The sequence below is a fragment of the Tripterygium wilfordii genome, chromosome 4, assembly GCF_013401445.1.
Source record: "Tripterygium wilfordii isolate XIE 37 chromosome 4, ASM1340144v1, whole genome shotgun sequence".
Taxonomy (NCBI): domain Eukaryota; kingdom Viridiplantae; phylum Streptophyta; class Magnoliopsida; order Celastrales; family Celastraceae; genus Tripterygium; species Tripterygium wilfordii.
In genome coordinates, this window is record NC_052235.1 from 9,335,665 (window position 1) to 9,348,101 (window position 12,437).

General features: G+C 37.0%; 2 protein-coding genes across 2 annotated transcripts; both read right to left on the reverse strand.

Moving 5' to 3' along the window:
• Positions 1-2,761, reverse strand: LOC119995943 (G-type lectin S-receptor-like serine/threonine-protein kinase At1g34300). The gene has a single exon (XM_038842427.1). The coding sequence runs from the start codon at positions 2,681-2,683 to the stop codon at positions 188-190; it is 2,496 nt and encodes an 831-aa protein (XP_038698355.1). The 5' UTR covers positions 2,684-2,761; the 3' UTR covers positions 1-187.
• Positions 2,762-11,003: 8,242 nt separating this feature from the next.
• LOC119996927 (protein DMP2-like) lies at positions 11,004-11,666 on the reverse strand. The gene has a single exon (XM_038843708.1). The coding sequence runs from the start codon at positions 11,664-11,666 to the stop codon at positions 11,004-11,006; it is 663 nt and encodes a 220-aa protein (XP_038699636.1).
• Positions 11,667-12,437: the final 771 nt, after the last annotated feature.

The window sequence follows — 12,437 nt, forward strand, 5'->3', positions numbered from 1 at the left end:
TTGTATTAATACCTACATCTTCTGAAACTTTACAATAAATAGATTGATCACACTACAATTAAATGGAGATTATTTGGAAATTTTCTACACTACAAAATATTTACTGCTCAACTTTGGTCTCATCCAATTCCAAACCATTAGCTCCTCTTGTAATCTGCATTGGTTTTGGACAGCACAAATAAGAAAACTAGGGATCAGATCTTAGTAGTGATGAAGATGCCCTCTCTAAATTCGTCTCTGGAGCATTATGCAAACCTCCTGCATTTTCTAATGCTGAATGGGAAGACATAGGTGGGAAGGAAGTGATGGTCATGGAGGGTGTACTAAAATCGCTGCTCGCACCGACACTATTTCCAGTCATAAACCCTTGACTAAAAAGAGATGGAGCTGGTGGTGTTTCCACCTCAGTAATTCCCTCTAGCATCTGCACTACCTTCCCCATCATTGGCCTCTGAGATGGTTGCTCCTGGATGCACCAAAAGCTTACCTGAACAACCCTCATCACTTGCTGCATATCCATGTCTTGATCAGCTAGCCTTCTGTCAATAATACTCAGCACATTACCCTTCTCAAAGTTCTCATAAGCCCAGACAGAGAACTTTTTCCCGTTTGTTTCTGTTGACACTTCGAAATTTCTTCTCCCACTAACTATCTCTAATAAAACCATTCCATAGCTATAAACATCAGATTTAGAAGTTATTGGTAGATTTGCAAGCCATTCAGGTGCCAAGTACCCTCTGGTCCCTCTCACACTCGTTAAGCCATGCCTATGATCTTTTGGATTTAGGAGCTTAGCAAGACCGAAATCTGATACTTTGGCATTGTAATTCTCATCCAACAGAATGTTTTCTGGCTTAATATCACAGTGAACAATGCAGTCTCGACACTCTTCATGCAGATAAGTGATTCCCCTAGCAGTACCAAGGGCAACTTTAAACCTATACTCCCAGTTCAGTAATTTTCCCGACTGCTCTTCTGTCGTAAATAGGAAGCTATCTAGAGACCCATTTTTCATGAATTCATATACTAAAAGCCTGTAACGACCCTCCACGCAAAAACCAATCAATCTCACCAAATTTAAATGGTGTGTGCTACTTATGGTTGCAACCTCAATCCTAAACTGTCTCTCACCTTGCTCAATCCCTTCAAGTTGCTTCACAGCAACAACACTTCTATTTGCAAGAACCCCTTTATAAACAGCTCCAAACCCTCCAGCTCCAAGCTTCTCGTTGAATCCCTTTGTGGACTGCTTCAGCTCCTTATAAGAGAACCTCACTGGCGCGCCAGAGGCATACTCAAGAAGCTCATATTGAGCAGACAATCCCCCAATGTCAGTCCGATTTCTCCAACACCGCCAAAACAAACCACCCGCCAAGGCAATCAAAACCAATAGCATGACCACACTGAGAATCCCGAAAGGCCGCCTCCAACATTTCCTCTCCCCCACTGCCTCGACATTAAGCGCAGGGTATGGTTGAGCCGGGGAACAAACCTTCACATAGGAAGTACTAGGAAGTGCAGCGCTCTTGTATCCACTTACAAAACCAGGGGTCTTCATGTAACATACTCCACTTCCATCAGACAATGAAGTTGAAGCATCACAACTGGCACTCCCCAAGCAATTCGAACTACAAGCCGAGATCCCCAAAGTGAACACCTGTGAAGGTCGGTCAGGTGGAAAGGTCAAGAATTCAGCATGCTCCAAATTCAGCATTGTAGCACTCCCTGAACAATCCTCAATTCCCACCTTCCTCTTGCAACCTTTTTTGCTATCTTTGGGATCAATAGGTTCAAAATTCTCACTCGGACACCCACAAATCGGGCTCGACGAATTGTAACTACACACACCCATGTTCCCACAGAACCCAAAAACTCTACACTGATCAACGACAGCTGACCATCTCACTGTTTTGATGCCACTACCACTAGCAGAGCTATAAATCCTTAAATTCCCATCATTATCTAGCTTCAAGAATCTCAACATGCTACTGCTACCTTCGCCGTAGTCACTACTGAAAGCGAAATTGTACTTGTTTGTTGATGTTAAGTCAAAGAGGGAGAGAATTCCATTGGGTTGCAATTCCAAAGTCGGGGAAGTTAAATTCGACCTGACTGAAGAATTCAATCCTTGATTCCAGTAAAGAACTGTATTGTTCCAGCGAAGTGAGAGGTTACCCGAGCTTAGTAGCCGAAAAGAGTACTGACCCGATTTCAGAGTGTGATTGACGGTGAAGTTCTGAGACGGCACAATAGTGTCAGTCGGGTACTGGAAGGAAGACCAAACAGGGACGCTGTCGTTTCTAACGAGAACGAGGTTGCCGGAGTCGTCGATTGAGGCGTAGGAGACGCCAAGGCCTCCGGTACTGGACTCCCAAACAGTGGCGCCAGAGCCATTGACGAGTCTGAGATTACCATTGGAAATAAATCGGAGGGCTCCGCCGAGATCAACTGTGCCGGCGGTCCAAATGGGGAGTCCCCCAGAGTAAGAGATGGCGGCGACATAGGAGGTGGGGCCGAGCTGGGAGAAGCCGACGGAGAAGGTGTTTGAAGGAGAGGACCAATTGAGGGTTGGATTAGAGGCGTAAAGGGAAGACCCAGGTGAGATGTTGGCTGCTTGTGGTTGAATAATGGGCATGGCGGATATGGAGAAGAAGAAGATTAGGAGGAAATTAATGGTCATCATTGCCGGCCAAATAATATATTCTGTTCTGCTAATTGTTATGGGTTTGTGATCTGTCTGTATATGTGTTATAGAGTTATAGGTGTTGTTTGGAAATGTTTGTAACCATTGTGAATTGTTGTACGGTGTTATGAATTATAGAACTATAGTGTTGTGTGTATAGTTTTGTTGAATACGTTAATGGTGACTGATTGGTCCATGCAAATTATACTTTTTGACATTATGGAACCGCCAGTGGTCGCTGGTCATCGTACCCCGCGTGGGGACTTGGTAGTTGATATTTCTTAGTTGAGTTCATATAAATGCACCCTAATTTTTATTCTATACACCTCTCTTTCTTTTTTTATTTTTTTTATCTATACACCCCCTTGGTCCCATTATTTACCCCACCTCTTTTATATTTTTATAATTTTAAATTTATTTGGTTAAAATAAAATATTATTAAAATAAAATAATTATTAAAAAACAATATTATTAAAAAATAATACTATTTCAAAATAATACTATTTCAATATAATATTAGAATTTGATTTTAATACTTTGTGTTATGATGTGAATTTTTTTTTAATTTGATTTTTTATGATGTGAATTTTTTTTGTATATTAATAATGATTTTAGTTTGAATTTTTAATTATGAATTTTTTTTTGTATGTTTGTAATTATTTTAGTTTGAATTTTTATGATGTTAATTTTTTTGTATGTTTGTAATTATTTTACATTGAATTTTTATGATGTGAATTTTTTTTATGGGTTTGTAATCATTTCAGTATGAATTATAATTTTTATGATGTGAATTATAACTGGATCAACGTTCGATCAAGTTGAGCAAGATTTTACTGATGAATTTACAACAGATATGATATGTTTATATAAAAATGGTATAGTTACAAACACTATAATGCAAAATTCTAATTATTTTATAATATGTGTAGATATTCCAATCTCGATAAGAAACAACTCCGTGATTATGAGAAACTTGTTCATTCGATAAATGTACCTCAATCCATTGTAGACATAACATCTTATTAATGTACTTGTATTCATAACAATATTATTTTTTAATAATTTTTTTTCCAAATAAATTAAAAATTAAAATATATAAAAATATAAATTATACAAATATATAAATATAAATTATAAAAATATAAATATAAATTATACAAATATAAAAATTTAATTATAAAAATTTAAAATATATATTAAAAAATTAAAAAATATAAATTATACAAATATAAAAATATAAGTTAAAAAATATAAATAAATTGAGGTGGGGTCGGGAGTGTGTAGAGAAAAAAAATTAAAAAAAAGTTGAGGGGGTGTATAGAGTAAAAATATGGGTGCATTTAGACTTTGGCTAGTGTTGTGTGTATAGTTTTGTGGAATAAGTTAATGGTGACTGATTGGTCCATGCAAACTATACTTTTTGACATTATGGAACCGCCGGTGGTCGCTGGTCATCGTACCCCGCGTGGGGACTTGGTAGTTGGTATTTCTTAGTGGTAGGGGGTGGGGATCGGGGGAGAACTTACGTACAAAAGAAGAAAATAAACTTTTGCAAAAGAAAGGTAAAGTGCTTTGAAAAATAATCACTAATCCAAAGTTATAAAAAAAAAACCTTCTAGAGAGAGAAAATAAACATCTTCTAGATGTCTTCACAAATGTATTGATACTTGTCATGTATCCGTGCTTCGCACCACATATGACTATAATTATTACTTATACATGTGTAAATTTGAGGATTAAATAAATTCTAACAATGCCATTATAAACTTGATTCGTAGATTTCACATAATTTCCTTGTTTGGACTTGAGAGTTGAGAGACTATAAATAGTTTCTTGAGAAGATGAGTAGTCATTAAAGTCTAATCTGTATGTAATAAAATGTTTGAAAATTGAAAGTAAAAAAACTTACCAAAAATTAAAATAAATGAATTCAAAAAATCTTTCCACGTGGCAAGGATTTCGCAGCAATAGGTTGATGATTCTGCATATGATTAAATTTACATGTGTTTAGTGAACTTCCAAATAACCATTAAATGTTCCCCCCCATTTTCAAGATTACCAAATCTCCACAACCATGAAATATTTCATTCAAGGAAATCTAATCACATACCCAAATGGTATCATGTCCAGTCTATCTTATCAACCATAGAGAAATAGCAACTCACATTGTTCATATAACCTCTCTCAATCCAACATTTTTATATTATAACTAAACATCTCATAAATCCATCAGGGAAAGCAAAAAAGCACTTCATTCTCAGCTTAGTCCCCTTCAAGCACTTCATCGCGAGTCTTGGCACGTACTTCTTCTCTTGAAGTGATTATCATAGCCTTGATTACTTCCAACTTCCTCAGGCAAACCATCATGTGGTGTACCTCTTTTACTTGGTGGCTTCTTGCTGCACATTTTCCGCAGAAGTATCCCATTTTCTTCTAACCAAGAACTTCTAATAGAATCTCATCATAAGTCTTTTGCTGCCCCCCTTACTCTGTTTAGTTTGTTGAACACTTGAACCACAATCTTCTTGCAGCACCAGCATGAGGTCTTGCTAAAAAGATAAAATTTTCATCTTTTCATCGATTCAAAAGGAATAAAAGTATGAATTTTTCTTTGTTTCATATGGTTTCATGTGCCAATAAATCTTGGTGGAGATGATTTATTGTTGCCTCATGAATCGATTTATCAAAGAGAGATAGTTGAACAAAAACCAATTCTCTTCGAACAACCTACCTTTTGAAATTGACCTAAAATTTTATAAGAAAAGAAAAATAGACATAACCCCTCATTAAAGGCTTAGGCAAAGAAAAACATGAGGTGAAGCATAATTAAGAAAGTGTATGTACTGGGTAGAAATTTGAAAACTCCATGTACCTGTTTTTACAACGCCTCTAATGGCTAATTCGTGAATTATGCGTTATATATCCACCTGAAACTGACATTGTCACCCACTTGCTGTCAGGTTTTACACTCCATTTGTCTTTGTATATATGCAGGCAGGCAGCAGGCCTACTACGCTTTCTACATATAATTGCTCTTCTTTTTGACTCTATCGCGAGGTCAATGTATCATCTAATTCACTTCTCTCTTCTGAATTTCTTCATGGGTTTGGCACGCCTATTGGAGCCTTGAATAGTGAAGATTCCAGGTTCATAGGTTTTTTCGGCCAGTAGCAAATCCTGTGAAATAGATCAGACGATGGACATATTATATGATAAAGAACCACAATCACCAATTCGCTGTCATAACAGAAATAGAGAGGCAAAGAAACAATTGAAGGAAAGCATAATTAAGTAATTGTACGTACTGGGAGTCAGGGAGGAAGTCGTAAAATTCTATATACCTAATTTCACAACGCCTCTAATTGGTGATTCGTGAATCCTAAATCTTTCCCGTATGAGAACTCATGGAACATATCAGATGATGGACCAAGTACAAAAAAAACTTGGAGGAAAATCCCTGCGGGAGATGCATCAATCTGCTAAAAGAAGAGACGTCCAAGATGAGATGAAGGGGACGAACCCTTAGATTTTTTTTGGCTTTAATTTTAGGGGCAAATAACGATAAAGCCCTCGTAATTTCAAAAAGGGGTCAACTAAGCCCTTCAACTTTTTTTCGTGTCAAATAAACCCTTCAACTTTGGATACTGGACCACATTAGCCCTTCCGTCTCATTTTCCATCAAAACATGCTGACATCGAAGTTAGTGAATGACATGTAATTTTTTTTTTTAATTTTTTGATATTTCACGTGTATTCCAACATGTTATTGGAGCCCTTATACTTTCATAAATGGTGCAAATAAGCCCTTATAATTTTTAAAAATGGGTCAATTCACCCATTTGTTTCAATCAATTATAGAATGCGTTGTCTTTCGGTTTCACCATTTCAATCCTCATCAACAGACAATCAAAACCCCAAAATCAACAAAAAATACAAACCCCAAAATCCCTAAATCAATTTAGGATTTATATTTTCTATTTTAAGAAAAGAAAACAATTTAGAAGAAATTGTTTAGAGAACAACAAAGAAGATAACAGATTTAGAGAGAGAAAGCTATGAGCTCCAGAGAGAGAGAGACTGGATATATATATTGTAGACATACATTTTTGTGTTTATATGTTTCTTTCTAATTTTTGTAAAAAATGTTCAATTTTACACATATTTTCGATTTTTACTTGAACTAATGCCATGTCAGCAAATTAGATCCATGTCAGCATGTTTTGATGGAAAATGGGACGGAAGGGCTAACGTGATCCACTATCCATAGTTGAAGGGCTTATTTGACATGAAAAAAAGTTTTGGGACTTAGTTGACCCATTTTTGAAAGTACAAAGGCTTTATCGATACTTATCCCTTTTTAATTTTATTTCACTCAATTTCCACATGGCCATCATACATTGAATATATATAGAAGCTGATGTGGACGCCTAATTTTGCTTTTGAGCCTCCGTAATATAGTATATGTATGTATAGATAGATAGATAGATCGATCTGTTGGGTGTCTTCCGTGCTGAATGTGCTAAACAAGAGATATTCAAATTCTGGCTGTTGGGACAGAAATGTTTGGGTTATAGATGATGGGTGTTCAGGTGTGCCAGGACTTATTGTCACTCCACAAATTTCAATAAGGGGTTGCACCAATCATAAGCACATAGCCTACAAGAAGGAACAAACGACTTGAGATTCTTACCATGATGCCCATTACAATGAAGGAGTTCCGATTGTGAAGGACTTTGACCCAGTCATTCAAGCTTCCAGTAAGAACGTCGTTTCCCACGATCTCCCATGACATAATATGTCAAGGAAGTGCTGGAGGAATAGGAGATGAAGACCACCATGTGATCACCATGAAAACTATAAAAGGAAGAAGAATAGAAATCTATAAACATAGCTCGCGTCAAACACAGACTCCACGTCTACAAAACTTTACTGCTTTCTTAGGCAATGACTGCGATCACTTATCTTTACAATTAGCATGGTTAAGGCCAATTAATTCTTAGATTAGCCATTTACTTTTCAAGCCTCTGTGGCTATAGCCTCTGTGACTATGTTTTTATTTTAACTTGTAAAGCATGCCTCAATACATTCCAAGATGTATTTCCAGTCAAAGAAATCTCGGATGCATTCCAATGATGTCCTGTTTTTTAGTTTGTTTTTTGAAGCATTTTCATTCCGGTGTTAGCATTCTATCTCTTGCTTTTATTAGTTTAGCGTTGGGTAAATTTTAAGTTCTTTTTTAGGAAGACAGGTCTTGAACCAGCAACCTTGTGTTCTCAGGCCGCACAGAGCTCGTTTGATGAGAATGTCATATTCAGTACAAGAATCCCCATATCAAGAATTTTTGGATTCACAGCAAGTCCTGACACATTGGAACACACATCATCAACAGCCTATACACTCCTATCCCCAACAAGCAGAATTTGGATATCTCCTGTCCAGCACAGAATATAGCGAACAATACTCAATTATTGATGAAGACAAATTAATTTTGGTGTATTATCATAAAGTTAATAAAATAATAAAAGAAAGAAAATAAATTATTATTTTAATGAAGTAAAGAACATGATAGGCAAATGATGCAATATTTATTAAATTTGTCTGCATTTTTTAGAATATGTAGTGCTCTAAGCTTAGAAGTTCATAAAAATTATGTTACTTTCCACTCAAATTAAACTTAGAAGTTAGAAGTTCAGACGAGGAAGGATTTGCTTGACTGTGCACTTCAAGCCTCTCTGGCCAAAAATTTGAGGTGTTCGAATATTGGTTGGGTTGTCCCGATATGGGTTTGAGTTAAAACAATTAATATTTGCCCAATACATATTGTAGGGATAAGAGATAAGATACTATCCAAATTAAAGATATGGACTAGTCTAATTTTAGTGGAGAATGTAGACTACGTCCTAGATAAACTAGAGCTCTCCTAAGGAGTTCTAGTAGGATTCTCACTCTCCCCTCTATAAATAGAGGTGGTTGTAGAGAGTTAGAAACACAATAATTCTCTAGTTTTCTCTCCCTATTTTCTTATTCCGTTCATAATCTTATGAGATTGAGAGTTTGTTTATTTTGTAGTTCTAATCTATCGGATCCAATCTAGTACTGAATCCGAGACATGGGTGTTCTTATTTACAAGGAGATCAATTTCGCCAGAGGATCTTGATGACATATGAAATTTTTTCTGGTTTTGATGACGTCACCGGTCAAAAGATGTTATGCTATGCTAGGTTATGTTATGTTATGCCAAGCCGTGCGATGCTATGCCGTGCCTTGCTACCATGCTATGCCAAGTTGAGCTATGCTATATCGTGATATGTTATGCTAAATCTGTGCTATGCTATGCCAAGTTCGTCCCGCACAATGAAGTGCGTAAGTTATGGCGGTCTCCGAGGTTGTGCTTGGGGGGACCTCTCCGATGCTCAAGTCAGTACTTAGACAAGAAGGGAGAGTGCTCAGTGTTCAAGGCTCTCTTTCTCTCAAATGTGAAGGAGTAGGAAAAGTAGCATGTACCGTTTTCCTGTGGTGGATGGTCCCCTTTTATAATGGTTAGGAAGTGGCAATTATGAGCGGTAGTGGAAGATCGTGGGTGAGGACGTGGATTTGTCGGTTACTCCTCAAGTAACCGTTTCTCTTATGGAGCATAGCACCAGGATAGGTCGTTCTATGGAACCGAGCATGTATATATGCTCGGCGGGGTATAGAGGGTGGTCCTATGGTCATGCCATGAAACTCTTCTCCTCACCCTCTTAGATGTTCATCCTTTGGTATGCTTTCCATTCTATGCCAGATGTGAGAATACGTGGCATGTTCTTAGTGGAGGTTATTTTTGATATTAATTATCAGATCTCTTCTTGTTCTTATTTCCCAACAAGAGATAGACTCCTATTGTACTTCACAGATAAATTGGAGCTTCGTGTTTTAGGTCACGAAATGCATGTGCACCTTAGTGGTTATAGCGTTTAGAATTTCAAGCATTTCAGGCAAGAAACAAAAACTTGTAGAGTTGTCCTCAACAGAAAAAATGAAAAATGAAAGAATTTCGTGTGTTGAATAGGAATGTTCATTTTGTGCGAGAACACAAAATTGTTCCGTTGTTAATATTTATATTTTTGAAGTTGTGAAATTGTTGAATAAATTTATGTAGACATTAGTAGTTTTATCCTGTACTACAAATGAACGGGTTTAGGGTTTAGGGTTTAGGTTAACCATTATAATATAATTTCAAGCATATTTTATCAATTTTTTATTTCTCAGCTGGCTGAAACGTTGTTTTATGTTTCCATATATATATATATATATATGCTTGTTCTTGACTTGGCAGTCCAAGGTTTGGTACAGAACATGCACTCTGTTAGGGGCTTGGGAGGGAGGTTCCCATTCTTGTGGATTCTGGTATGATTAAGCACAAAGATGATGCTACTTCAACCATTGATCGAGTCTTAGTTTATCAAATGTGGCATTCAAGCTGTAGAAGTAATGCTTGAATCTCAGTCATTAACTTAGACAAAGAAAATAAGTTCTTGAATCTTAACTGCGCATTTTAAAGGATGTTTGTTGAGGATTGTATCTTCTTCCACAGACTTGCAGGAATAATCTTGGAATTATCTTGCCGCTGGTATACGTTTACTTCATTAAGCAGCAATGCATAGAGAACCCCCTTCTACCCTTGTTCCATATACTATGTGCTTTATGTTTAGCTAATGGTATGTGATCCGACCTCTGTTTTGAGGTCATATGTCCTTTAATTAGGATGTTCTAGCACTTAGTTGATGTATTTATGCTTATTTTAGTTTGTTTTTTCTCATTGGTTTTGCAGAAAACTGAGTTAAGTTGACTGATTTTGAGACTCTTGGAGCTGAAGGCAAATGCTGGTAAAAGATCAAGTGTCCGGAAACATCCTCAGCTCCAAATGCTGTTAAAAGATCAAGTGTTCGGACACATTTTCAATCTGTCTGGACACTTTCTTCACAAATTCAAGACAGAGATTTCATCAAAATTGTAGAGTCTAAAGTGTCCGGACAGTATGATTATTTATGCTGCAAAACACATTGGCTTTCTTCTCCTTCGCCCTACTACTCATCGTTGTTTCATTTATTATGCGAAGAGGCCGTTTGATTTTAGATTAGCTCAGGCCGACATATGAGGTCGAATTTTGCAAAATTTTTGTTCTTAAAATCCCTGTGGTAGAAGATGTTGAATGCTACCCAGATTATTTCTATATAGAGTTGAGAAATGTTGTTGAGTATTGATATATTAGAATGTAGATTTTCTCTTATTCAACATTCTACAACCAATTACCATCCACACCCACAAGAAACCAATCTTGTCTAACATCTCGAGTACAAAGCATCCCTCTGCAGCAAGAAAGGGTACCCAATGCCCCTTCTCTTGGAAGGGAACACCACAAACAAAACACTTATTACAAAACCAATCACCAGAGGAACAGTGTTAATAACCTTCCTAGATGTACCTGGATAATAACAGGACACAACATCGCTATGTGACCCTGCAAAAGCAAGAAAAGCGATCAGAGATAGCGATGCGTGGAAGAGATCAGCCCATCTCAGCCTGTAATCAGACACCACCATTGGTCTCACGCTTCCTCCATTGAAAGGCCATATCCCCCTAAATGTGGCAACCCCGTAATACAGCCTTCCGGAACTTGCCCGAAAGCTGTCGGTGAATGTGAAGAAGACACAGGAGGCTGCCATTAGTCCCCAGAAGAAACCCATTAGCCAATGGTTCAAACTGGTGCATCTTCCATCATTGGTAAGCAAGGGAGCAAATATTGTGAAAGCAAGGATTGTGGCTGTTGGTAGAAGAATGTTTAGCCTAGCAGTGCCATTCAAGATTGCATTGATGGTGTAAATGTACTGAGATTCGTCAACTTCATCGTCTTTCAGGTAGAAATAAGCTTCGTCGTTGGCGGCTTGGCCGTCTCTCTCCATTATGCGAAGGAACAGAAGGGGGAGCAGTTGATTTATGGCCATGATTAATTAGGAGAGGAAGTGTACGCTCATGTTGATGGAGATTCTTTGCTTAAGAGGAGGGGACAAGCAATTCTGTTCCAAATGATTCTTTGCTTAAGAGAAATGGTATTTGCTGAGAGATTCTTCAGAACAAGTAAAGGCTTAACCCATGTCTCTAGTTGCTTGTCTCAGGTATACTGCCTAAGATAATCAAATATAATCCCGCTCACAAGCTCCCGTCGCTGGGTATCCACTCCCCCAAGCAGAGAATAATCCATTACATTGCTGGACTGCCATAAAATAAGAATGAAGAATGTATTAGCCATGAAATTCAATTTCATCATGAAAAAGATATGACAATTCTAGGTCGTCGGATATACACTTTAACTTTATATATTTGATGTTTTAATCACGATGAATTTGATTTTTGTTTCAAACATAAAAAAATATCGTTGGATTCGTTATAATGAATATTACAAATTTATGATTTTTAAAAATATAAAAAAATTTGATGCCCAAAAATAGCATTACAATGAGAGCTGGGCACCTTAGAAATAGTTGTCCATTGAGTCAAATTAAGCAACAATGGTATTTTCACGAATAGAAATTTGGGTGCATATATATCCTCATTTATCTTTTTGTCCCAATGGGTTTTTTTTTTTACCTAAACAGCAAAATAGGTACTTGGTGAGTCGAAAGGTCTTAAAAAGGCAAATAATTATGATGGTAGAAGATTTAAAGAAGGCAAATAAATATAGTGGTGGAATGAGGATCAATCATCAATCAATCTAT